Below are 27317 nucleotides of genomic sequence, written 5' to 3'. Positions count from 1 at the left end.
CTACCTCAGTATATAAAGGAGCCAAGGGGGGAGGGGGCGCCGGCCAAGAGAGAGAGGCGCAGGAGGAGTCCTACTCCTACCGGGAGTAGGACTCCCCCCCCCAATCCTATTCCAACTAGGATTCCCAAGGGGGAAAGAGGGAGAGGGGTGGCCGGCCACCTCTCCTAGTCCTAATAGGACTAGGGGAAGGGGGAGGCGCGCAGCCCCCTTGGGCTGCCCCTTTCTCCTTTCCACTAAGGCCCATGATGGCCCATATGGCTCCGGGGGGTTCCGGTAACCCTCCCGGTATTCCGGTAAAATCCCGATTTCACCCGGAACACTTCCGATATCCAAATATAGGCTTCCAATATATCAATCTTTACGTCTCGACCATTTCGAGACTCCTCGTCATGTCCGTGGTCACATCCGGGACTCCGAACAACCTTCGGTACATCAAAATGCATAAACTCATAATATAACTGTCATCGTAACCTTAAGCGTGCGGACCCTACGGGTTCGAGAACAATGTAGACATGACCGAGACACGTCTCTGTTCAATAACCAATAGCGGGACCTGGATGCCCATATTGGCTCCTACATATTCTACGAAGATCTTTATCGGTCAGACCGCATAACAACATACGTTGTTCCCTTTGTCATCGGTATGTTATTTGCCCGAGATTCGATCGTCGGTATCCAATACCTAGTTCAATCTCGTTACCGGCAAGTCTCTTTACTCGTTCCGTAATACATCATCTCACAAATAACATTTTAGTTGTAATGCTTGCAAGGCTTGTGTGATGTGTATTACCGAGAGGGCCCAGAGATACCTCTCCGACAATCGGAGTGACAAATCCTAATCTCGAAATACGCCAACCCAACATCGACCATTGGAGACACCTGTAGTACTCCTTTATAATCACCCAGTTACGTTGTGACGTTTGGTAGTACCCAAAGTGTTCCTCCGGTAAACGGGAGTTGCATAATCTCATAGTCATAGGAACATGTATAAGTCATGAAGAAAGCAATAGCAACATACTAAACGATCGGGTGCTAAGCTAATGGAATGGGTCATGTCAATCAGATCATTCTGCTAATGATGTGACCTCGTTAATCAAATAACAACTCATTGTTCATGGTTAGGAAACATAACCATCTTTGATTAACGAGCTAGTCAAGTAGAGGCATACTAGTGACACTTTGTTTGTCTATGTATTCACACATGTATTATGTTTCCGGTAAATACAATTCTAGCATGAATAATAAACATTTATCATGATTATAAGGAAATAAATAATAACTTTATTATTGCCTCTAGGGCATATTTCCTTCAGCCAAAGCAGTGGAGCTGCACCAAGAACTGCAGGACAAGCTTGGTGGCGAGGCGGTGGCGGTGGAGCCGGAGGTGGCAGCGGCGCGCTGCACCAGCATGCGGCAGAAGCACCGGTAGAGGACGGCGCCGGTGGAGCTCAGGACTCATGCTGCTCTGCTCGAGCTCGGCGACAAGGTCGGTCCGCCCGTGGCCTAGGGCGGGCGCGGCATGAGCACGGCTTGGGGGTGGACACGGCTGGAAAGTTTATCACCCCAGGCCTAAATTTCCGTCGGCAGCCCCCAGGGAGGCGAAAAAATGCCTCCTCGGGGGCTCAATCGCTGGAGATGCTCTTAGCCACGCATCCCCCGCCATGTAACGGAGCTCGCAAGTCCGGTGACGGCCGGTGCCTCCATCGGTGTCGGGCGTGGCTTCCCTTCCCTCTAGTCGCAATTTCAGCCTATACTCGACTTCCTCTTCTTTGGCCAGGGAGAGAAACCGCCGTATTTCTATGATGGCACAGGAGAACACTTGGGGGCCTCTTTCCCTTCTCGGGAGTGCTGCCACACGCGCATCACCCTTGTGCTGAACTTCGCTGATGTCGGTCGTCTAGTTATCGGTCAGATTTTTTGTCTCCGGCTGGCAATTTCGGCCGTGTTCATCTTTTTGTGTACCTCACAAAAAATAACGACGGTGGTTTCGTTACATTTTGTATGTGAAAATGGTCTTTATCAAAATAAGTATCAAAGACACCGCCTTCACCGGGCCCGCGGTCGAGGTGGATCGGTGACAATGAACCCCAACACCCTCTACCCAATGTATTTATAGATCGAAAAAACCGAAACGTACCGGCCAACGAATTGGTAAACCCTAAACCGGCGACTATAGAGTTTTTCTCATATAGGTGAACACTGTTTTTCAAAACCACATTAGCGCTTGCATTACTCTCCGTATTTTTTTACTGCTCAAGACCCACATATCGAACTGAATGAACCAAATGAACTGGTAAAAAACCTTCTTCCATTTTCGTTTTCCGGTGTTTTTTTTCTTAGAAACGACCGACATTAAGAATGGAAATCAGTGAGGTTTTTGTGTTTGTCCGATGATCTAGCCCCCCTACGAAACTATCATTTGGTTTTACAAACCTTTGTGTGTTTCAATTGATGGCTAGGCAATCGCCAACAATCTACGTTTCATTTGTGTTGAAACGGGGCGGTTTCACTTCAATTAATTAATTGTTGTTTCTGGGCATACAAAATGGCAGGGCTGGCAATTTCGGCCGTGTTCATCTTTTTGTGTATCTCACAAAAAATAACAACTGTGGTTTCATTACAATTTGTATGTGAAAATGGTCTTTATCAAAATAAGTATCAAAGTCACTGCCTTCACTGGGTCCACGGTCGAGGTGGATCAGTGACAATGAACCCGGACACCCTCTACCCAATGTATTTATAGATTGAAAAAACTGAAACGTACCGGCGGACGAATCGGTAAACCCTAAACCGGCGACTATAGAGTTTTTCTCATATAGGTGAACACTGTTTTCCAAAACCACATTAGCGCTTGTATTACTCTCCGTATTTTTTTACTGCTCAAGACCCACATATCGAACCGAATGAACCGAATGAACTGGTAAAAGACCTTCTTCCATTTCCGTTTTCCGGTGTTTTTTTCTTAGAAACGACCCACATTAAGAATGGAAATCAGGGAAGTTTTTGTGTTTGTCCGATGATCTAGCCCCCCTACGAAACTATCATTTGGTTTTACAAACATTTGCCTGTTTCAATTGATGGCTATGCAATCGCCAACAATCTACGTTTCAATTGTGTTGAAACGGGGCGGTTTCACTTCAATTAATTACTTGTTGTTTCTGGGCATACAAGATGGCAGGATGAAGCGGCATCACTATTCCGGAAAAGAAATCGTGTGGACATAGGTACTGCATTCAGAAGGTCGTGTTTAAGGATTGTTTTCGCTCATATAATCAAACCGGCTTGTGTGGTAGGCATGATGCCGTTCCCTCATTTTTTTAAGCTCTTGAACCAGTGTGCACCGTTTTTTGATAAAGATCGTTTTGTCGTTTATTTATCAGAAGGCTGTGAGCTTGTTGTTCTTTGATGGTACGGAATAAAGATATGTAGACTCAGATTGAAAAACCATTGGAGGGGATGAGAAAAAAAAACTTCCATGTGAGATAAAACTGATCCGTTAAGTCTGCCGTTAAATTCGGATAACATCAATTACTAGTTATGTAAAACATCATAAAAAGATACATGGATCAGACTTTGATCCGAATCTGATCCGGACGGAGTCGTCCTGGTACTGCAACTATCCTTCTGGTACAACATTACATAGGAAATAAATGGCGCAATCACAGCGCGGGATAGAAGCCATGCATCCAACCCACTACTAGGATGACCATTCTTCAAACATGAGCGGGGAAACGGGGCAGCCATGCGACTGTCACGGGGACTATGTTGCTCATGAAAGCGTGCTGGGTTGAGTCGAAGAGGTCGAGCACCCGACCAGCCTCCATGTCGATGCAGTACACCTGGGTGTCGAAGCCGAAACTCATGAAGAGACGACGAGCACCCTCGTCAACAGCCACCAGGTTGATACAGAAGAACTGGGTGTCCCATATTGGGAAGTCGATCCCCCCTTCCGGCGCCACTCTGATCCACATAACATTCGTGCTTGGGACACCAAACATATCAGGAATCGACACGGAGTACCTCTCCACCCACCCACCCGTTGGTTCGCGGTCCCATACACGCACGCGAACGCCTTAGGTCTGAGCGATGCACAGCTCACCGGACGTGGTCCGTGTGACTCTGTAGTCCGTACCTCCAGCGTCTGGGACGACGGCGAAGTCTCCCGGCAACTCAACGGCGTCGAACGTGTGCTCGTTGGCGTTGTACGCCACAACCCTGCCGACCACGTACACCATGTACATGACGGCATTCACCACCACGGCATACGGTCGCTGGAGGAAACGCACGTCGTTGCCACCGTGCATGGCTCCCGATATGGCGTGGTGCCACCCGCCTTCAGTGAACACGTTCACCTGCTCAAGCCCAAAAAGTGTGCCATGAATTACAAACGGATACAGCAGACGTTGCAGCTAGTGACGTTTAGCGCTTAGCATGCAAGACGACTAAGGATGTGCGTGCTTACGTGGTAATGAACGTCCAAGTGGTCATGCATTGAAACGCCTTGCGGCGTCAACTCGAAGTCGGCTGCCGGATCCCGCATGAAGAAACCGTGCTCGCCCCCCGCCTTCGCGAAGTGCCCCCAGGTGTTGGGCGTCGCCGCGGCCACCGTAGGAGACAGAGGCAGGGCCGCGCCCATCGGCCCGACGCCCCCACTGGGTGTATCACCATGTAGCTAGGGTTTGGCAGTTGCTCCTTCGCCATTAGCCCGGAGTCGCCGGAGACCAGAGCAATGATGCTCCGCTCGGGGTCCATGAAGTGCTGCGCCACAGTCTGCGAAGCTTGCGCGAGGCCACGCCCGATACCAGTGAAAGCAAAGTAGCACGAAAAATTCCACAGGATATGATCGAACTCCACCGCATACCCTATGAGGGGAGGGGCGAACCTTTCCCGGAAGGCCAGGAGGAAGCCTGGCAGCTTCGCCGCGGCACACCACGTCGGGGATACAGCGGCCGCTCGAACCAAGTCCGCCGCACCGTCAACTCGCATGAATATCTCCCGCAGCAGCTCCAGGTCTCCAAGGACAGCTTCCATCGAAGAGCAGCCAGCCATTACGGCCTTTAACACTGGCTCAGAAGCGAGGAAAGGGGACTGTGCGCGAACGGCAGGCAAAGAGGTAGTGGAGAGAGCGTTGTTTCGCCCGCGCGTCCCGCTTCTTATATTATTCTGAGAGGTTACATTGCTTACGTTCGCCAGCGAGCCAGCAACAGTGAAGGGCACCCCGCGTGCGCTGCGCTTGCTTAAGGCGTTCAATGCTTTTTGCCCCCTGGCGTACGTGCGTCCTTCACTCTGACAGGATTCGCCCATCCTTTTTTTAACCTAAGAATTCGCCCAGCTACTGCGTGAGACCGGAAAGAAAATATTGAACACTCTTTACAAGGAAGGACTTTAAAAAGATGTTCTTTTTGCATGAACCTACGAAAACGGCGGCAAAAACCGATTTTTTTGTGCTAACGACATGTAGTTTTTGAAATCCATTTTTTACATGTCACACCACGACCCGGCGGTATTTTCGACGAAACCGATCCTCGAATTCTGTCCATGGTGGAGTTAATCCAAGGATGTGGTGGTGCCCTTGCAGTCCTTTTCGAGGAAACAACAGGCAAGAGCAGTGCTATACAGACGACAAAACACGGACGATTCATACACGACAGTGAAATTCAGCCGTGCATGCATGTGTATAGTGGAGCGACAGCCGTCGGATTCTTAGTCGTCCTCACATCGTCTACGCATTTGTCGTTTGTAGAGCAGTTTCGAACAGGCAAAGGGGCGCACTGATGGACGAATATTTTCGTAATCTCAAGGTACATTTTTGCACGGGGTAACAGTAAGCGATAAACGTTTCCACGCACCCCAGTCAGTACCGACGAGGGACCACCCTGGTTTTATTTCTGAAGGACCTCGCATGCGAACTAAATCCCTCCATGACGCTCTTGCCCGGTTGAGGGGGTGACTTGCACGTCAAGTGTTGGGCGCCCGGTAGTCAAAGAAGGTGAGCGATGCAGCGATCGGCGACACTATAGGGGGCTTTGCACTATCACGATGGGTATAGCGTTTAGGGGGTTGGGAAAGGTGGATAGTCCACTTCAATAAAGGCCCGTTTTACACAAGGGTGAAAAGTTATGCAATGAAAAATGAGGTGTCACTTCAATGTCATGTGTCGTTATGAGAAAAAAAACATTTTTGACGTGGCACTTGCATGTTCGATTAGACGAATCCTCGTTCGCATTTATCCGTTCGCAAACGCAATATAAAGAATGCTAAAAAATTAGTGTTGTCTTGGCAGTGGAAACGACGTTAAGCGATTACAACTTAGTCACCGTTCTTGTTCACACAGTAATGCGGGTAATAAAAAACTCAAGTCGTAGTGAAATTACAGTTCGCCACTAGCAATATAATGCCTGAATAGCACAACACAATCTAATTGATATAGGCAGGAACAAAGTTGACAGGTACCTTTGGCGGCCATGTCACGGTTACAGACGCCACCTTGCATACATAGGTGCTCCTGGTGTCTTGCAACAACCGCTCTGCATGCATGGTTCTGGTGTTGATTCAGAAGACGTGCCCGGTGAACCCAATCCTCACGACAATGTGTTGCGCGTCGCCGGTGGCTGCAAGTATCCTGACTGAATAAAACAAAGCACTCCACAATGGAAATGATCCAGAGGCAACACGCGCCCATGGCGGCGAATCCTCATTGTGGCCAAAAAAATCTGGAACAGAAAGTGTTGCCTTGCGAATCCATCTTCCTGATGCTTCCATGTCCCAGACATAGAGACAGGTGCCCTGCACCTGCGCCATGCATATGATGCCAGTGGTGGAAATGGTGACTTGGTAGTCCGTCCCTCCCATGAATCGGTTGGAGGTGAAGTCTGGAGGCAGAGCAACGGCTGTGAATGTTCTCGTGTTCAGGTCGTAGGAAACAACCTTCCCCATCTCATACATCATATACAACATGTCCTGATGTATAATAGAGTATGGGTGTCGGAGGAAGAACGTTGTCTCACCCCCCCCCCCCCCCCCCCTCCATGGCTTCAGAAACTGCAAGCTCCCATGCCCCATCGACGAATTCGTTGACCTGCTTGAGAAAAAGGTATGGTACGATTTTTTTATTAAATGAATGCGATGGATACTTATATGTTGACAGACGCAAACTCAATCAAAGACTTACGTGGTAATGCACGGGTTCGTCCATCTCCGTGCAGATCGCGCCGCAGTCCAACTTCACCCTAGGTGCCGGGCAGACCAGGAAGAAGGAGAACTCCCTGTTCACGATAGAGAAGTGGCCCCACGTGTTCTTATTGGCAGGCTCAAACGGATGCTCAAAAGGAACAATTGCTCCCAACTCAACCCCGTCCGCGGCGGGCTTGAGCTCTAGATAGCCAGGAGCCGGTGACTGCTCTCTACCGAAAATGCGGGAATCACAAGTATCCAAAACAAGAAGGGTACTTTCCGGGTCAACAAAAGCTGCTCCTACGCGCATGGAAGCTTCCTCAAGGGCGTGGCCGATGCTAGGCTCCGATAAGTATATAGAGTAGTTCGAACAGAGCTATTCTAACTCCACCACATAGCCTAAAAGAGGAGGGGCCAACCTTTTTCTGAAGGATTTGAGGAAGCCAGGCATGTTGGCAGCGGCGCACCACGCCGGCGACACTGCCAACACCCTCACCAGGTCGCCGCAGCTGTCCAGCCGGATGAAGATCTCGTGGAACACGTCTACGCTGCCCAACGCGGGGTGCACGGAGGTGCGTCGGCCCATCTCCTTTGCGGATGTAGCGAAGGACGACCCGGGAGGAAGGAGAGGGGGCGAACGTGGCGGATGGGGATATGTGTGTGTTGGGGGGGAGCGTTTGCTTCAGGGTCTTGGTTTTTGGGGCGAACGGATAGATGGTGGATGCGGGGAAGCTCTGTTATAACTGATGTGCAACACGAGATAATGGTGGTTGCGTGTGGATGGATAGCCAGAATGCCCATGCCCCTACTCTGACTGCCTACTCCTTGTATTCAAGTGGAGGGATTCGCTCGCTTGCCTACTGTCAGGAACCAAAAGCCAACGTTATTTTTTTTTAAGGAACCGGCAGGAGCACTGCCTTTTCATATAAGAAGGAGAAGAAGGTTTATGTACAAGAGTGTTCCGGTTTTTAGAAGAGAAACTGAACAAAAACCCCTAGAAAGAAACCCACGATGGCACTAGTCAGCCAATACCGGTTGCCACATGTGCCCGGCCAAAGGCCCGGGACCTGTGCCCGGCCAAAAGCCAACGTTATTAATATCCCCGTTGCTAGAGCGTAGCATGCGACCCGTTTTATGCTCAAAGATAATCATAAGCAGCTAGTTCATACGCCGGGAAGGCATATAACCAACATACCCCCTCGCTAAAAGTAGTGGCTGCTGGCATAGCAACAAGCCATTTTTGCTGTTGAGCATGCAGAACACCGTCAGTTCGCACATCAGTCAAAGTAGGTGCATTAGCGTTCTCAAATTTTGTCTGTCATCGAGGTACAAAGGAATTGCTCATCCTTGTCAGTTAGCACAGCGGTGCCGGTCCATTTTCAGAGATGCATTACCCATTAATATTAGTCATTTTTTCTGGCTGGCTGTCCTCACACTTCAGCAGGGGCGGAGCCAGGATTTGGGTATAAGGGGCGCCAAGTTGAGTTGATAAAAGAATTGTCTAGAGCGGAAAAATAGCTACCATAATACCATAATAATATGTCACTTTGAGGCCATAAAAACATTGTATACATTTTTATTAGTTTAATTTTGGCACTACATTTATCAATAAGGAGAAAAAAATTAACATTTTCATGCGAAACGAAGTTAACTACTAATTTTTTCCAACATAGATTTTTCATACAATACCGAAGAAAACATCTCCTATTTGGCGGTTCCTAAAAAATAACTAAGCTTTAGCGTGTTTGGCGGTTCATACAATACCCAAGCGCAAGTTTCAGAAATAGCTTCACAACACATACAAAAGAACTGAATCTGATATATAATTTTGGCACACCAAGAACTAAAATTTGATGTATAATTTCAACATGTACAAGGACTAAAATCTGATTTATTATTTTGACACGTACAAGAACTAAAAACCATTAGCATCACAACAGAATAATTGAGAGAGATCAATACGGTAATCACTAATGCTACTGCAAACCTTGGGTAATTCCTTCTGGACTGAAGAATTACGGAGGGCAGCATGAGGCAGAGCTCTTCATCCCATCGCGGCACACATGTGTTTTCAATCTAATCACAGAGGCAGTGAGGGGCGGCGGTAGCAAGGGCGAGGGGAGGAGTGGAGGCGGCAGTAGGGGCGTAGGGTTAGGAAAGGCAGTGGCGCAACGCTAATCACACAGAGAGAATCCCTCCTTTTTATTGTCGGAACCTCACACGCGTCGAAGGGGGGAACCCTCTTTTCGCGCACAGGGAACTCGTGCAGCACCCCAATGTGCACACATGCACCCCCAGATCTCCCTCAACAGTACCCGCCATCTCGAGATCAAGAACCGTCTTACTTCATTTGTCGGAACCACACCCACTTCGGTGTGGCGGGGACCCCTCTATTGCGCGGAAGGAACCCTGCAGAAGAGCGTGCACCGTCCTTCTTTATTGCCCCCCCCCCCCCCGCCAACTAAGATGAGCGGACCCCTCTGTTTGAGCGTAAGGAACCTTCCATTAGGAACACCCTGGCGGGCAGGGGGACCCAGCCATCTTGATACTTGATAACCCTCCTTCTATATAGTGTGTACCTCGTGCACACCGATTTGCAGAAAAACAAGGCCATAAAGAATCATGTTTCCGCATCGGGATGAATCTTCTTTTGCCGAAAACTCTGAAAAATCGTTTTGAGTTTTTCTTTTCTTTATGTGAATGTTTTCCAAGATCCTTGTCAGCCGTCTTCGAAAATGTGTTATTTATTCCACCCCGAGCTTGAGATGCCAACATTCCCATAACCCCCCCCCCACCACCACCACCACCACACAGCACGCGGAATCTCTGCAGAGGGAACCCTCCTTCCTATTGCCAGAACATAACCCACATCGAAGTGGGGATCCCTCTTTTCGCGCACGAGGCCCACTCAACGCACCCCATGCGCATACATGCACCCCATGCCCACTCAACATCCCCCCCATCGCAGGAGCAGGAACCGTCTTTGTTCATTTTGTCGGAATCGCATGCACTGCGATTGGGGGAACCACCTGTTGCACGTAAGGAACCTTGCAAAAGAGCAAGCACCGTCCTTCTTCTTTTTGTCCTAACCCCTGCCCATTAAGATGAGGGAACCCTCTATTTGCGCGTAAGGAACCTTGGAGTAGGAAAACCCGGGATAGTTTGTACCTCATGCACACAGATTCGTGAAAAAAGTAAGGCCATAAAAATATTGAATAGCTTTCACATGTCATTCATCTTTTTGCATCAAAAAAGAATATTCTGACTAAAATCTCCGAGAATCTTTGGACGCTTCTTTTTTTTGCAAAATGCCTTCCAAATTCCTTGTCAAGCTTCTTCAAGAACGTTTTCATTGTTTCCGCCCCGAGCTTGAGCTTCGATACAATACCCATAATTTTCTTCTCACTTTCTCAACTCTGTCAAGAAATGTTTCATAGACATTTGATGCCTTAGCACCGAATCATCCCCCCATCATGTCATTTTTCTCTTGTAATGAATGAGACGTGTCAATCCCGTATGCATATGGATAGGCGACTCTTCAGATTCGTACGGTTATAATCCATATGCATGCGACGCCAAACATCCTATATGCATTCCCATACCCCCCCCCCCCCCCCGCCACCACGCAGTACGCGTGATCTCTGCAAAAGATAACCCCTCCTTTTTATTGTTGGAACCTCACACAGGTTGATGGGGGGAACCCTCTTTTCGCGCACAGGGAATTCGTGTAGCACCCCAATGCGCACACACCCCCAATCTCGAGAGCTAGAACCGTCTTCCTTCATTTTGTCGGAACCACACCCACTTCGATGGGGGGGTGGACCCTCTCTTGCGCGGAAGGAACACTGCAGAAGAGCGAGCACCATCCTTCTTTATTACCCGACCCCCGCCGACTAAGATGAGCGAACGCTCTGTTGCGCGTAAGGAACCTTCCATTTGGAAACCCTGGGGGCAGGGACCCGACCATCTTGATAATTGATAACCCTCCTCTATATAGTATGTGCCTCATGCACACCGATTTGCGGAAACATAAGGCCATTCATCTTTTCGCATCCAAAAAGAATCTTCTGACATAATCTCCGGGAATCTTTGGACACTTTTTTTATGAAGAAATGCTTTCCAATTTCCTTGGCAACCTTCTTCAATAACGTTTTCATTCCTTCCACCCCGAGCTTGAGCTTCGATACAATGGCCATAATATTCTTTTCAATTTCCCAGCTCCGTCAAGAAATGTTTCATAATTTTTGTACGCTCCTAACTCATACCTGTGGTTCGAACCTACTTGAAAATAGCAATCATCCATTTTTTTGATTTATTACCCCATCTCGTTTTGAATCTAGATATGCGAGGCTACCCCCACATCATGTTTAGTAACGATAAAACGAATTAACTGGTGGAACCAAAAACAGTAAGGCGCAAAGCACCATCGTGCACATGTTTACAGCGATTTAAACCAATTATACTCGGTTTATGTAATTAAAAAAACAAAACACCAGACCGCCATTTACTTGTAATTAAAACCGAGATATGAATAAAATGCAAATTGCTTGAAATTAAAGGGAAGAACCGAACGGCTCTCAACAGAAAACACCAAACCGCCATTTGATGCCTTAGCACCGAATCACCCCCCCCCCCCCCCCGCGTCATGTCATTTTCCCTTGTAATGATTGAGACGTGTCAATCTCGTATGCATATGGATAGGCGAGTTTTCAGTTTCGTACGGTTATAATACATATGAGTGTGACGCCAAATATCCTATATGCATTCCCATACCCCCCCCCCCCCCGCAACCACGCAGTACGCACCATCTCTGCAAAGAGAACCCCTCCTTTTTATTGTCGGAACCTCACACGGGTCGAAGGGGGGAACACTCTTTTCGCGCACAGGGAACTCGTGCAGCACCCCAATGCGCACACATGCACCCCCAGATCTCCCGCAAGAACCGTCTTACTTCATTTGTCGGAACCAAACCCACTTCGATGGGGGGGCCTCTATTGCGCGGAAGGAACCCTGCAGAAAAGCGTGCCCGTCCTTCTTTATTGCCCCCCCCCCCCCCGCCCACTGAGATGAGTGAATCCTCTGTTGCGCGTAAGGAACCTTCCACTAGGAACACCCTGGCGGGCAGGATACCCGGCCATCTTGATACTTGATAACCCTCCTTCTATATAGTCTGTACCTCATGCACACTGATTTGCGGAAAACAAGGCCATAAAGAATCTTTTTCCGCATCGGGGTGAATCTTTTTTGCCGAAAACTCTGAAAAATCGTTTTGAGTTTTTCTTTTATTTATGCGAATGTTTTCCAAGATTCTTGTCAGCCGTCTTCGGAAACGTGTTCTTCTTTCCGCCACGAGCTTGAGATGCCAACATTCCCATAACCCCGCACCCACCACCACGCAGCACGCGGCATCTCTGCGAGAGGGAACCCTACTTTCTATTGTCGGACCTCACCCATGTCTAAGTGGGGAACCCTCTTTTCGCGCACGAGGCCCACTCAGCGCACCCCATGTGCATACATGCACCCCAGGCCCACTCCATCTCAGGAGCAAGACACGTCTTTGTTCATTTTGTCGGAACCGCACGCACTGCGATGGAGGGACCCTCTGTTGCACGTAAGGAACCTTGCAAAAAACCAAGCACTGTCCTTCTTCTTTTTGTCCTAACCCCCGCCCGCTAAGATGAGGGAAACCCTCTGTTGCGCGTGAGGAACCTTGCAGTAGGAACACCCCGGGGGGCAGGGCCGGCCTTTTCTTTTATTGTCCTACCCCCCCCCTCACACTAAGATGCGGGAATCCTCTATTATGTGTAAGGATCCTTGCGGTACGAAACCCTGGGGGCAGGGCCCAAACCATCTTGATAATTGATAGCCCTCCTTCTATATAGTCTGTACCTCATGCACACCGATTTTCGCGAAATAGTAAGGCCACAGAAATGTTGAATAGCTTTCACACGTCATTCATCTTTCCAAATTCCTTGTCAACCTTCTTCAAGAACATTCTCAGTGTCAACCTTCTTCAAGAACCCTAACCCCCCCCCCCCCCCGCGCGCCACGACGCAGTACGCACCATCACTGCAAAGAGAACCCTCCTTTTTATTTGTCGGAACACCACACAGGGAGAAGGGGGAACCCTCTTTTCGCGCACAGGGAACTCGTGCAGCATCCCCCATGCGCACACATGCGCCCCCAGATCTCCCTCAACAGTGCCCGCCATCTCGAGAGAAAGAACCGTCTTACTTCATTTTGTCGAAACCACACCCACTTCGATGGGGGGGACCCTCTGTTGCGCGGAAGGAACCCTGCAGAAGAGCGAGCACCGTCCTTCTTTATTTGCCCGACCCCCGCCCGCGAAGATGAGCGAACCCTCTGTTCGCGCGTAAGGAAGCTTAAATTTTAGGAACACCCTGTGTGCAGGGGCCCGACCATCTTGATGATTGATAACCCTCCTTCTATATAGTCTGTACCTCATGCACACCGTTTGCGGAAAACAAAGCCATAAGGAATATATGTTCCGCATCGGGATGAACTTTTTTGCCGAAAACTATGAAAAATCGATTTGAGTATTCTTTTCTTTATGCGAATGTTTTCCAAGTTCCTTGTCACCCTTCTTCGAAAATGTGTTTTTTTCCGCCCCGAGCTTGAGACGCCCACATTCCCATAACCCCGCCCCCACCACCACGCAGCACGCGACATCTCTGCAGAGAGAGACCCTCCTTCCTATTGTCGGAACCTCACCCACGTCGAAGTGGGGAACCCTCTTTTCGCACGCACTGCGATGGGGGGGACCCTCTATTTGCACATAAGGAACCTTGCAAAAGAGCAAGCATCGTCCTTCTTCTTTTTGTCCCAACCCCCGCCCGCTAAGATGAGGGAAACCCTCTGTTGCGCGTGAGGAACCTTGCAGTAGGAACACCCCGGGGGGCAGGGCCGGCCTTTTCTTTTATTGTCCTACCCCCCCCCCCCTCGCACACTAAGACGAGGGAGTCCTCTGTTACGCGTAAGGATCCTTGCAGTACGAAACCCCGGGGGGCAGGGCCCAGACGATCTTGATAATTGATAGCCCTCCTTCTATATACTCTGTACCTCATGCACACCAATTTTCGTGAAATAGTAAAGGCCATAAAAATGTTGAATAGCTTTCACACGTCATTTATCTTTCCAAATTCCTTGTCAACCTTCTTCAAGAACGTTCTCAGTGTTTCCGCCCCGAGCTTGAGCTTTGATACAATACCCATAATTTTCTTCTCAATTTCTCAGCTCCGTCAAGAAATGTTTCATAGAAAATTGATGCCTTAGCACCGAATCGTCCCCATGTCATGTCATTTACGCTTGTAATGAATGAGACGTGTCAATCCCGTATGTGTATGGATAGGCGAGTCTTCAGATTCGCATGGTTATAATCCATATGCATGTGACGCCAGACATCCTATATGCATTCCCATACCCCCCCTCGCGCGCCACCACGCAGTACGCGCCATCTCTGCAAAGAGAACCCTCCTTTTTATTTGTCGGAACCCCACATGGGGCGAAGGGGGGGAACCCTCTTTTCGCGCACAGGGAACTCGTGCAGCACCCCCATGCGCACACATGCACCACCAGAGCTCCCTCAACAGTCCCCGCCATCTTGAGAGAAAGAATCTCCTTAATTCATTTGTCGGAACCACACCCACTTCGATGGGGGGGACCCTCTGTTGCGCGGAAGGAACCCTGCAGAAGAGTGAGCACCGTCCTTCTTTATTACCCGACCCCCGCCGACTAAGATGAGCGAACCCTCTGTTCGCGCCTAAGGAACCTTCAATTTAGGAACACCCTGTGTGCAGGGGCCCGCCCATTTTGATGATTGATAACCCTCCTTCTATATAGTCTGTACCTCATGCACACCGTTTGCGGAAAACAAAGCCATAAGGAATCTTTTTTCTGCATCGGGATGTAACTTTTTTGCCGAAAACTAAAAATCGATTTGAGTATTCTTTTCTTTATGCGACTGTTTTCCAAGTTCCTTGTCACCCTTCTTCGAAAACATGTTTTTTTCCGCCCCGAGCTTGAGACGCCAACATTCCCATAACCCCGCCCCCACCACCACGCAGCATGCGGCATCTCTGCAGAGAGAGACCCTCCTTCCTATTGTCGGAACCTCACCCACGTCGAAGTGGGGAACGCTCTTTTCGCGCACAAGGAACTCGCACAGTGGCCCATGTGCATACATGAACCCCAGGCCCACTCAACATCCCCCCATCTCAAGAGCAAGAACCATCTTTGTTTCATTTGTCGGCCCCTGCACGCCCTGCGATGGGGGAACCCTCCGTTTGCGCGTAAGGAACCTTGCAAAAGAGCAAGCACCGCCCTTCTTCTATTGTCCTAACCCCTGCCATTAAGATGAGGGAACCCTCTATTTTGCGTGTAAGGAACCTTCCAGTAGGAACACCCGGGGGCAGGGTCGGCCTTTCTTTTATTGTCCTAACCCCCGCACACTAAGATGATGGAATCCTCTGTTACGCGTAAGGAACCTTGCAGTATGAACACCCGGGGGGTAGGGCCCAGGACATCTTGATAATTGATAACCCTCCTTCTATATAGTCTGTACCTCATGCACACCAATTCGCGAAAAAAGTAAGGCCATAAAAATGTTGCATAGCTTTCACACGTCATTCATCTTTTTGCATCAAAAAAGAATCTTCTGACTAAAATCTCCGAGAATCTTTGGACACTTCTTTTTTTTTTGCAAAATGCTTTCCAAATTCCCTGTCAACCTTCTTCAAGAACGCTTTCATTGTTTCCGCCCGAGCTTGAGCTTTGATACAATACCCATAATTTTCTTCTCACTCTCTCAACCCCGTCAAGAAATGTTTCATAGACATTTGATGCCTTAGCACTGAATCGTCCCCCATGGGGGCAGGGACCCGGCCATCTTGATAATTGATAACCCTCCTCTATATAGTCTGTGCCTCATGCACACCGATTTGCGGAAACATAAGGACATTCATCTTTTTGCATCCAAAAAGAATCTTCTGACATAATCTCCGAGAATCTTTGGACACTTTTTTTATGCAAAAATGATTTCCAATTTCCTTGGAAACCTTCTTCAAGAACGTTTTCATTCTTTCCGCCCCGAGCTTGGGCTTCCATACAATAGCCATAATTTTCTTCTCAATTTCCCAGCTCCGTCAAGGAAAATCTTTCATAATTTTTGTACGCTCCTAACTCATACACGTAGTTCGAACCTACTTGAAAATAACAATCATCCATTTTGTTAACTTATTACCCCCAGCTCGTTTGAATCTAGTTATGTGAGGCTACCCCCACAACATGTTTTGTAACGTATAAAACGAACAAACTAGTGGAACCAAAACAGTAAGGCGCAAAGCACAATTTGTGCACGTGTTTACGGTGATTTAAAAATATTATACTCGGTTTATGGAATTTAAAAAAGCCACAACACCAAACCGCCATATTTTCTTGTAATTAAAAACCGAGATGTGAATTAAATGCAAATTACTTGCAATTAAAAGGGACGAACCGAACGGCTCTCAACAAAAAAATGCTCCATACGGGGGACATGATAAAATTGTGCCGGCCACTACTTCTCAAGCATTTTTCGAGATACCCAAAATAAAATTACATGTCACAGGAGGTGATGCATATTCTTGAGAAGGGTAACAAGATGAAGAAACAACCCAAACCCAAAACAAACATAATTTATACCATAAAAACGCGGCCTCCCGCTGTGACGCATTAGTACTCAACTATGCTTGCCGGTAACTTAGGCGGCCAGGACCTACTGCATCTCGGGGCTGCGGCGGAAGCAAAACGTCGTGTGCATCAGGCCAAAGGAACGAGGCGTGGTGCCTTCGCTGGTACAGTGAGGCTTGTACGAGCAGTACATCCCGGTGAGGGCCACCTCAAAAGGAAAACAGGAGTAGGAAGTAGGGGCGGCATAAAAACAAAATTATACCGACCAAAGTCAAACAAAAAAAATACCTGCACCGCCCAACTAACGCATCTCGTGAGCCCTCGAATCCCGGGTTTCAGAGGTTTCATGGGCTTTCTTGTCGGGATCCACTTGTAGGTAGTCAGGCTGACCGGGGAGGCCGGCCCGTGCTTGGATTCACGAGGAGGCTAGAAAACATATGCCCAGCCGCTCCCTTGTACACCAGGTTGGGAATTTGCTCTGGTGCTAGAAGTCCAGATAGCAGCTGGAGAACGACGAACTCCGGCCCCTCCTAGTGCGCCGGCACACAGCAGATCTAAAGGTATGAATTTCTCCCTGAAGTGTTTTACATCGAACTAGTTGAGGAATCCAGTCCGAGCCGCAGTAGTTGTCATGCAGTGACTGCCATCGCCGTTTGCTCGCCCCACGGGGGCTTGCTCCCGTTCGACATTCTTAATCCGAGAAATGAGTTAGCATTTTTCGTTTGTGGATCAATTGATAATGTCCAAGCATGCACACTAGCTCATGCGGCGTAGAGAAAGAACTTGAATTCATAGATTATCCTTTTGGCCTTTCCAGCGCACAACAATCTGTCCAAAATAAGGCAACCGAGGATCCCTGCTGACGAGTGTTTTCAATTCTGAATACAAGAATCTTTTTTTTACGCAGGAATTTTGGGGCAGCAGGATGGATGGCTACGGGATCCCCGCTTCCGGCCCAAGACCCCCCCCCCCCCCCCCCCCCCCCCGACGCTTCGACGATGCATCCTCTGAATCAGAAGAAGAGGAGGGGATCGGTTTCCCTGCGGGAGGTGGCATTGCGGAGTCAGAATCAGACGAAGAAGACCAGAACCAGCGCAATGGGAAAGCACCTGCAATCAACTCGAGGTGCAGTGTTAAGAAGCTTCACGATTTGCTAGCGTCTTTTGACGAGGAAAAAAACAATATGTCGTCGAGATGGATTTCGGGGGGCTGCTGTAGCTCCCAAAGATAACCAGGATGGATAGGCATTTCTTAATGTCTATTCTAGGTCATATAGACAAGGAAGCAAGTTCTATCACAATCGACCACAAGCACGACGTGCAGTTCTATGAAGAAGATGTTCATACTGTCCTTGGCATACCTTGTGGAGTTGCGCCTGTTCGGGATCCAAGGCGTCATGTTTCAGAGGAGGTGCTCACGTAGATCAGAGCCATGTTTGGTATGGGATCAGGAGAGCACAGTATCTTGCCAATTGTTGAGGCTGTGAAGAAGACATACGGCCGCCGTATGACTGTTCAGGAGAAGAACAAGTTCAAAGTGGGGCTAGTTATATGTGCATGCACATACCTCCTCGCCCCAACACTGAAGAACGACTACTTCTGCACCGATTACTGGGGCGCTTTGGCCGCGCCTGATCTCATACACATGCACAACTGGTGCAGATACACAAGAGAATAGTTGCTAGTTGCGGCAAAAAGGGTGAAGGCAGATCTCTTAGGAGGCCGTCAGAAGTCAAACCTATCCGGTTGTTTGCCATTTATTCAGGTGACGCTTCAACATGAATCATAACAAAAATGTGTAGCTAAACAATGTTTTTGGTTCTCAGGCGAAGTCCACATGTGCTTTTCTGAACTAGAAGTGTTTTTTCACAGGTATTCTATCTTGATAACCTAGACGCTGCAGAGAGCAACATCGACCACACGGTACGACCTAGGGTGAAAGCATACAGCTACGCTCTTATGAAAACAATCATCTAGAAGGATGTCAAGTCGCGCAAAGGAGATTACCCTGTTGTGTATGGCAGACTGCTGGTGAGGGTTCGAAACTATGCATGTTTTTCACACCCACGCCCAGTCCTAATGCAGCGTTCTCACAATATCTTTTTCTTTTTGTTTTGCCTAAACATTGTTAACCAAAAGCCGAGGGCAGAAACAGAGGTCTGTTACCATAGAAACCTTATGAACAGGATGCGTGCGGCGGGCACATCAACAGGACCGGTCCCTGGGCGCATAGCGGCATCGAGCTGCAGTTCGATAGACATAAAGGAGGTATAGCACGACACTAATAACAATAGTTGAGGGTGACAAAACGCCAAAATGAATCAGAAAACTGACCGTTTTTTCTGTGTAAAAATGTGCATACCCTACAGGCATCATATATTGTCTTAGACAAAATATCAAAGTTCACATCCAGGTGCGAAGAGGTCCTTCTTTCGACTGCAAGGAAGAAGGAAGAGGAAAATCACCGCCATTTCAATGGACTAAATAGCCTGAAAAATTCAGCTCAACACACAATCAAGAGGGAGGCAAAAAGAGTGAGAGACGAGTTCTTTTCCTTCTTCTCAATTATCGAGAGGCAAGATGCCGAGACGAGGACAAGGAGGAGTGATACAAGTAAGTAATGAAAAAAATGCTTAATTTCTCTTGCATACGACATGTCTGCAGACCATGTGTTGTTGTTCTTGCCTGTTTGCGAAGGACTTCATTATTTGCAACAAAATATGCAGGTAACAATGCCAACTCAACGGGATGCCGTGCGACACCCCCAATGACAGACACTGCTGCGCCGAAAGCTCGCGAAGCGGCCGAGACACCTCCAGTCAGCGTCAGACATCGAGGCAACTCTAACATATCACCGGAGGTCGTTGAGGTTTCTCCTCGACGATTTAAGAGGACATCCAAGAAACCAAAGAAAGTAAGATTCGAGTGCGAGGCGTCAGATATCATGGACATCACAGATTCAGAAGACAATACAAACATGGTCAATTCACCAGTTCCACCATTTAATCCTGCCAACACAATGGGAGATTGTCACGTTGAAGGCAACTCGCCCAACTGTAACATCGTTCTAGACAGCCTCATAAGAGAAGCAGAGAGATGCAACAGGGCAGGCAAGCAGTTTGATGAGAGTTCCGCCGCAACCAACAAGTCAATTATGGACATTGTACCAGGGACGTCGTCCCCCGACCGCGTCGGGGGCGCGGATGTTGCATCAACATACCCCGTTTGTTGCACTCAAGACCCTAATTACCACAACAACCGCCAGTGGGACTACCCTGATGGACACCCACTTCTTGAAGAGACGCCATCGTTTGACTTGGGCGTCATCACACCCCCTTGCAACAAGTCAAAAAGTCCCAGTCTGGTTAGTATTGCTACCATGAGGGACATCACCCGGAGAGACCTTTTTGGCGCGGGCGACTTTGGAATGAGTACTCCAGGTAATTCTTACTATTCGATACAGCCCATGTTATGCGTTCGATTTTTCTTGCTTTTGTTTTCGAACGGTATAAACAAGGAAACGTCATGTGTTATGAAACAGGGTCTACTAACCTCGGGACACCACCAACGCCTTTCCACATAGCCAGTGCAAGTGTAGACCCAACTCAGCAATGGCAGCTCGTGTGTGACGTTTCACCAGTTAGTTGCACAAGGTCTGTAGCCACTGGACTCTTGGACTTCAGAGAAGAAGTGGGGGCAGATTGTGTCAACCTCAACAAGCCAGTAGAGGAAAATTCACTGTCTACACCGCCACCGAAAAGGAGAGTGGTGCCCGGACCTGCCGGACGATCGCCTTTTGTGACGCAGTACCGTCTGTCCGAGAGGGCGTCGGGAAACGCCACCCACTTATATCTAGTATTCTCGCAGATGAGTGGCGCAGTGTTAAACAAGTAAGTTTCCTCTGATACATTATTTTTATTCGGAGATTATCGCATGAAGATCAAGATGAACAAAAAAACTGAACTGCTTACCAATGTCTCCGCAGCAACTGGGTTGTTAGCCCATACCCTAGTTACATAGAACTGATGGGCGCCATACTGAAGAAGCAGCTTAGCGTTGGCAGGTTCATAGAGATAGATCTAATGAATGTATTCATGCGAAGGTTCCAGCAGCTAGAGAATGTTTGGGCAAGAAAATACGGTGATTCATCCTGGAGGCATTATCTGGAGCCGGAATTCGTGGTAACAACAAAAACTTCTTTCATCAGCAATGTTACGGGATCCCCATTGGTGAACCATGTCTAATATTTTTGTCGTATGCGCCACTGGCCAACCCTGTAGAGCCACGTGTTGTGCGGCGGTGATTTCATTCGTCACGACTACGGAAGGAACATTTTTGTTGGCCACCATATCTCCCACGATGTCAACAGATGCCCTATGGTAACGCACCCACCTTTTTGCATTTTTCATTTAACTGTGATTGACACTAAACGATCAAATGCCGAATGCCATCTTCATAATTTTTCACGTCTTTCCTTTTCTGGTGTAGATGGTTTTGCCAGTGCACCACACACACGCCTGGTCTACATACATCTTTGATTTCCCGAGGAGGAGAACAACAATTCTCGACCCTATGATAAACAACGGAGACAGGCCGGCAGACGAACTCCGAAATGAGCACATAAAGATAGCTGACGAGCTACGCGCTGCGCTAATGGTTTGCATAGCCGAATACTTTGATGGCTGGACGCCCAAGACCAAAGGGTGGCAGAATTGGTTCCCAAAGCTGACCACAGGCCCTTGGGTCTGCACCCGGTACGAGCTTCATGCCACATAGAAACACCTTCCTCATATACCCCCATTTTAGTGAGCATTTTTGCGAACTACATATATGTGTGCCAACTTGTTTTTCAGTGCATCCAGCGGGGTCGTTGCACTACATTACGCAAGGCAGTGGATGGGGACAAAGTTACAGAGGACACTATCGCCAGTAAGCATACCTAAAGTTTTCCCCTTTTTTGTAAAAACTAATTTGATATATCTGACAAGAATGATTTTTATTGAATATACGTTATGTTTTACTATACAAATAGGGGATGAGTTCGACCAATCTAGGATGATCCTGCTTTATGAAGTCTTGGGCCTAGCTGGCAACATTGGGCAACTACCAGCGAAATTCAAAATCTGCCAGACAGATTGCTGAGGAAGCAAGCAAAGTGGCATGTTCGCTGCAAAGCTACTCTCATGAGACACTGGTGTGTCCTACTGGAAATGTGGTGTTCAGCAAAAACCCAGCAGAGAGCAAAGTGCGGCAATCACCATGACCGAATTTAGTTCCCGACAAACCTGCTTTTTGCCAAAGAGACAGTGTTTCTTACGCATTCGGAAGCTCTTTTTTTTCCATTCAACTCTGCTCTAAACAGAGATTCTATCTAGCGCTCTAACGATGTAGTTTAGTTGGAAATGTTTCCATCTCGACAAAATTATCTGCGTGTTGTAATATTTTTTCAAATGGACTAGTACCGTTCGAAATTTAAAGAAACTTTAAATCGCATCATTGGTCATGGAAAAAAGCAGAGATCGGCAAACGCAGGAAGTTCCGAACTGCCGTCAGGCCGTTGTTACGATACAGACTGTTTTTGTGGCAAATGTGCGATGATTTTTTTGAAGTTCAGAATTGAAAACTAAATGGGGCATTGAAAACAAAGGTGGCTGCCTTTGCACGCATTTGAGCCGTCAGTCTGCTCTTTGGGCGCAAACAGAGGGTGAAGATCACCAAGACCGAGCATTTCCCTACCCATTGAACGAGCACTTGTAGTGATCATCATCGACGGTGGTGAAAAGGTTGCCCATAGCAACATGAGCTCCAATAACAGACCTACAAACAGAACAACATGTCAAGCACACTAGCAGAGGGTTCTGGGGTGGATATGAAAGAACGGTGTTGTCCTTCCTCACCTAAGTTGCTCCACATCGGCGCCGGTTTGAGATTGGATCAGAGTGAATGAAGCGCCATTCTCTAGCTCACTGAACATTTTTCGTTGGGACAGAGGGACCGATGCAGGTGCAGGAAATAAGTACTAAAACAATCAAATGTTTTACATTACAAACTACTAACCAATACACTTACAGAATCCCTGGATGGTAGAACACTCGCAGCACGTCGTCGAAGAGCCTGTTGGTGGTGTCCGAACTCAAAGATGATTGCTCGTGCGCAGCTACAGCCAAGTCTATCCGTCTAACATCATCTTTCTTGTCTTTGTACTGCACACAACACATGAATAAATGAGCCAAACAGAAAGAGTTTTTGAGTATGCTAAAACCTGAAATAAACAACCAAAGAAAAGTGGACCATGCCTTTTTCTGAAGATCCAAGTGAACATATATGCACTGGAGGAAGTGATGAGTGATTGCATTGTAGTTTGTCACCATGCTATAATGAAAAAATGTAGAAAGATACATTTATGTTAAAATCAGTAACAGAACACGTTTTTGAGGAAAACTACTGCAACTCCGATCCCAAAACTGTTTAGCTAGAATGTCCGACGCAAACCTCAGCGTGTACACCCGAATGTGTTTCATGCAACCTTCAGCCTTTACAGATCCATTCACTATCACGTAGTCGCCATCGCTGTTTTTGTTATATGATTTTTATCATTGCAAACTGGGTAAGCGCGAGGCAGATTTGGCGTTCAAAAAAAATTGAAACAGTTCATATACACGAAAAACGTAAACGGAGAGTACCTAACACAACGCAAGTCCGGCATGTACTCCGACTGGATCGTCCTGAAAAATGGTCAGGCCAAACGCTCAGTCGTTTTTCGATAGTAGCTCCTAAACTTCTTTTCACTGATTTTTAGGGGCCTAAATAAGTATCATATCCTGGCCTGAATGGCTCCAGTGCCGTCCGCGAGGGTGAAGTCTGTCTCCTCATACGTATCCCTACGGTTCAACATCCTCCCAAGAAGACGGGCCTAGAAGCAAAACGTGTGAAGGAATTCCGATGAAAAACAAAGGGACCAACGTCTTTGGATGATCGATGTACTGCAAAACAAAGATTTAGTACGTAGCAAAACAGTCTTCACCTACGAAAACTAAAAAAGACCTACAGATGCCAGGAGTACTTACCTGCTGCCCACTACTCTGAATGGCTGGAACACTAGCGACGTTGACGGAGGCAGGGACGATGGCTCCTGCAAACACGCTTTCAGTCGGGACAACACTGACACGGTGGCTTGGCCTGCTTGCACTACGATCTCCAGACGGATCCATCTCCCTTGTTTACGATGAACACCAAACTGCGTTGCTGCTTGCAGAGGAAGGGGAGGCCACGGCTAAGGGCAGAAATGTTGTGACTCAAAATCCATAGTAGCAAAAAGAAGGAAGCTTAAAACGTGGCTCAATTGATTGCGTCCGGATGGACGGTGGGGTTCAGAGGGAGGCGCAGTTGGACGGCGCCGTGCATCATAGGGGATTAATCACGTACTTTTTTTGGGGGGGGGGGGGGGGGGGGGGGTGCATTCAACGTGACTTGCCCTGCTGCAACATAAAAGATCCATCCAAACGCATCCAACATCGCGCCAGACGGTGCGGAACCTTGCATGCTGCGCTGACCAATACCAAGAATGGCAGGTTTCAACACCATCACGAGGGCAGCGCAGCATGGAACCTTTTTGTTGTAAATGGCTGCAAGTAGACCCTGTGCCCTCTGCCGTACAAGAAAGGAGCCGCTGCCATCGCCCTAAAATGCACTGAGATGTCAGCCGCTAGGCTTCCATACAGGGTGCACGCTAGCATAAAGTGCCGCTCAGACCTTTCCTCTTTGGTCATGGCAAATATTAACAAATCAGAAATATGAAACCTTATCCACAAACAGTGTGGATCTCAAAGAGCATCAACGGTTGTGACTGAAAGAGTATGTAGTATGTAGTATGTAGGACAATGAGTATGTAGTATGTAGTATATAGGACAATGGATTTTTCCATATATATATATATATATATATATATATATATATATATATATATATATATATATATATATATATAGGACAAATGTTTCCTACAAGCAATGGTAGTTATCACCACTTGCGTTTCGTATGTTGTATGTAGTATCTAACGAAACCGAGAGTATGTACGTGTAGTATGTAGTATATAACAAATGATTAGATAGTATATATACTAATTTTTAGGTAGTATATACGTTGTTTTGAGTATGCTCTTTTTACGTATAAATATGTACGTATTTCACAAATATAACAAAAACTATGGGTTCATATGCAATTTTTTCATGTAACTTGCTTTGAAATATCTTAGATATATTATATGAACATATTTAAAATAATAAAATTGTATATATATAGTACCAAATGGTAGTATATGAGATATGTGGGGTAACTACCACCGGGTGGTAGGATGGATTTTTCCATACACACACACACACACACACACACACACACACATACACACACTATGAAACTACATTTCATAACAAATCTAACAATATTTATTTGGCATTGTGAATGTTGATAACTTTTTCTATATGTTTTGTCAAAATAGAGATACTTTAACTTTGGACAAAACTTATATGCAGACTAAAAATGACCTGGGGAGTATATACATTAACACTAAATATCCATCAAGTTGTTGCTATTTTCAGACTATTTATTGAGACTATGATGATGTTTACTGTAAAATTTGAACTGTGGCACCCCAAACTTGCGATTCTAGGTCCGCCACCGGCAGGCAGTTTATCCCCGTCATAGAATATATGCCATAAATGGTACTGCAAATTTAAAAACTTAACTTAAAAAAGTTCCCATTACATATATAGTCTGGACCATGCCGGAACTAAACTCGACAGAAGGCCGCTCGCGGCTCACAGTCTCATGTCGAGGAAGAACTCGCGTGCCGAGTGGTAGAGGGTGTTGGCGAGGTCGTAGTCCGCCTTCGCCGCCTCGAAGCGTTGGCAGTGCCCTCTTCGCCGGCCTCCAGCGCCTCCTTTGCGGTGAAGCGTGCGATCTACACCTCATGGAGGTTCTTCATCGCTGGCCAGAGTGCATCATGGAGCTCATTGTAGCACTGCCATGTGTGGTTGCCGCCAGTGCGGGAGAGGGCACTGCGGTTGCGCGCCTGCCCCCGAGTGCCACGGCTCGGCAGGAGGCCGGTTGGAGCTGCCGGCCTCCGCGTTGTTCTTGCCGCAGTTGCGTGGCGACGGCCCGCGGCGGCCCCCCACGTCCGTGACCTTCCCCCGACATGATCTAAGCTTGACAGGGGGTAAATGGCCGGATGCACTCGCCGGAGCTAAGAAAAGATTGCGGCGGTGGGAGACAAATATATCCCAGGCAGGAACCCTAAAATGCCCCCCTCCCCGTACTTATAGCGGCTTGAGGGGGCGTTTGCGGGCCTCCCGTATATCTTTTATGAGCCGGTGCAAATTTTCCGCTTCTATTCTAGCCTAAAATAACCCGAAAACACTAAACTGCCGCAAATATATGGGCCGGCACTGAGATAGCGCATTTGCTAGAGATGCTCTTACCTTAACATATATTCAAATGGGAAACACACATGGGTACGCATTTTTTTTTGGCTCACGGCTCCATGGAGCCTAGATTTTAAAAAATATATATATATATACAGAATGAGGTTTCAAGCTTAAAAAAAATCTTTGACAAGCACATATGGATATTCTTTGTGTAACTTTAAATTGTAGTAGTTGTTTTGTGTTCAGGTGTATCTTTGGTTTTCACCCTACATAAACTGAACTGACTGTATAAACTGAAATGATTTTCTCTAACTTTCCTACTTTGTTGGTGCGTGTAGGCATGGGCCCATGTACGACGCATTCCCGCATAAAACTCAATTCAGTCATGCCTCTGCCTTTCAAAATCACTCTCTGCATTGGTTTTCGTCCCCAAAAGGACTACAATATCTCAACCTAGTCCCCTCCCAACAATGATTTTAGTACTAATGGCACAAGGCCTAACTATGTCAGCTGTTTGAGAGGTGCCCATGTTGTCTTGGATCTCTAGCACCCAATTTTTTCCTTCTCTGCCTAGGCTCCCCCCAGCGCCAGCTGACATTGGTATTCTATTCCCTCCGGTCCTTTTTACTCTGCACATTGAATTTGCCGAAAGTCAAACTTTGCTAAGTTTAACCAAATTTATATTAGAAATTATTAGCATCTATAATATCTAATAAATATAATAAGAAAATATATTCCAAGATGAATCTAATGATATTGGTGTTGTTATGTGAATGTCTATAATTTTTTTTATAAATTTGGTCAAAGTTGGATGAGATTGACTTTGGACAAACCTAATATATAGAGTAAAAAGGACCGGAGGGAGTACCATGAATCCACCACCAGAGAGAAGAACTATGGCATGGCTTGCTTCTGGTCCACCTGAGACCCTAGATTTCGTGCAAGCTGATTGTACTGATACTTTGATTGAGTAATACAAGCTTCCATCGCAAAAAAAAAAGGAGCCTAACTCAATTAGTCAGCGCAGAATCAACAA

The 27317-nt window shown here is 47.3% G+C and overlaps 3 protein-coding genes across 3 annotated transcripts; 1 reads left to right on the top strand and 2 right to left on the bottom strand.

Moving 5' to 3' along the window:
• Positions 1-3605: 3605 nt before the first annotated feature.
• LOC123184554 (uncharacterized) lies at positions 3606-5093 on the bottom strand. Its single transcript, XM_044596651.1, has 2 exons — positions 4463-5093; positions 3606-4352 (listed from the first exon to the last, which is right to left on the bottom strand). The coding sequence occupies exons 1-2, from the start codon at positions 4634-4636 to the stop codon at positions 4074-4076; spliced, it is 453 nt and encodes a 150-aa protein (XP_044452586.1). The 5' UTR covers positions 4637-5093; the 3' UTR covers positions 3606-4073.
• A 1207-nt stretch (positions 5094-6300) lies between these two features.
• On the bottom strand, positions 6301-7867 carry LOC123184553 (uncharacterized). Its single transcript, XM_044596650.1, has 3 exons — positions 7593-7867; positions 7172-7265; positions 6301-7078 (listed from the first exon to the last, which is right to left on the bottom strand). Exons 1-3 carry the CDS (start codon positions 7757-7759, stop codon positions 7004-7006), a joined length of 336 nt encoding a protein of 111 aa, XP_044452585.1. The 5' UTR covers positions 7760-7867; the 3' UTR covers positions 6301-7003.
• Positions 7868-17858: 9991 nt separating this feature from the next.
• LOC123184552 (uncharacterized) lies at positions 17859-22345 on the top strand. The gene is made up of 11 exons (XM_044596648.1): positions 17859-18624; positions 18732-18890; positions 18999-19127; positions 19229-19472; positions 19586-20299; positions 20401-20749; positions 20845-21040; positions 21140-21238; positions 21348-21613; positions 21713-21788; positions 21892-22345. Exons 3-11 carry the CDS (start codon positions 19038-19040, stop codon positions 21916-21918), a joined length of 2061 nt encoding a protein of 686 aa, XP_044452583.1. The 5' UTR covers positions 17859-18624; positions 18732-18890; positions 18999-19037; the 3' UTR covers positions 21919-22345.
• Positions 22346-27317: the final 4972 nt, after the last annotated feature.

Source organism: Triticum aestivum, chromosome 2A (genome assembly GCF_018294505.1).
Source record: "Triticum aestivum cultivar Chinese Spring chromosome 2A, IWGSC CS RefSeq v2.1, whole genome shotgun sequence".
NCBI classification, from domain to species: domain Eukaryota; kingdom Viridiplantae; phylum Streptophyta; class Magnoliopsida; order Poales; family Poaceae; genus Triticum; species Triticum aestivum.
Note: the sequence above shows the minus strand (reverse complement) of the source record. Positions and strands in the feature narration are given on the sequence as shown.

Bases quoted from the DNA above. Each gene is read 5' to 3' on its own strand.
- LOC123184554 (XM_044596651.1), bottom strand. From the start codon at position 4,636: ATGGGCGCGGCCCTGCCTCTGTCTCCTACGGTGGCCGCGGCGACGCCC. The intron at 4,353-4,462 runs GTAAGCACGCAC...GGGCTTGAGCAG, and splicing joins ACTTGGACGTTCATTACCAC to GTGAACGTGTTCACTGAAGG.
- LOC123184553 (XM_044596650.1), bottom strand. From the start codon at position 7,759: ATGGGCCGACGCACCTCCGTGCACCCCGCGTTGGGCAGCGTAGACGTG. The intron at 7,266-7,592 runs GTTGGCCCCTCC...TATCGTGAACAG, and splicing joins CTCAAATCCTTCAGAAAAAG to GGAGTTCTCCTTCTTCCTGG. The intron at 7,079-7,171 runs GTAAGTCTTTGA...TTTCTCAAGCAG, and splicing joins ACGAACCCGTGCATTACCAC to GTCAACGAATTCGTCGATGG.
- LOC123184552 (XM_044596648.1), top strand. From the start codon at position 19,038: ATGAACAGGATGCGTGCGGCGGGCACATCAACAGGACCGGTCCCTGGG. The intron at 20,300-20,400 runs GTAATTCTTACT...GTTATGAAACAG, and splicing joins CTTTGGAATGAGTACTCCAG to GGTCTACTAACCTCGGGACA. The intron at 21,041-21,139 runs GTAACAACAAAA...CCAACCCTGTAG, and splicing joins ATCTGGAGCCGGAATTCGTG to AGCCACGTGTTGTGCGGCGG.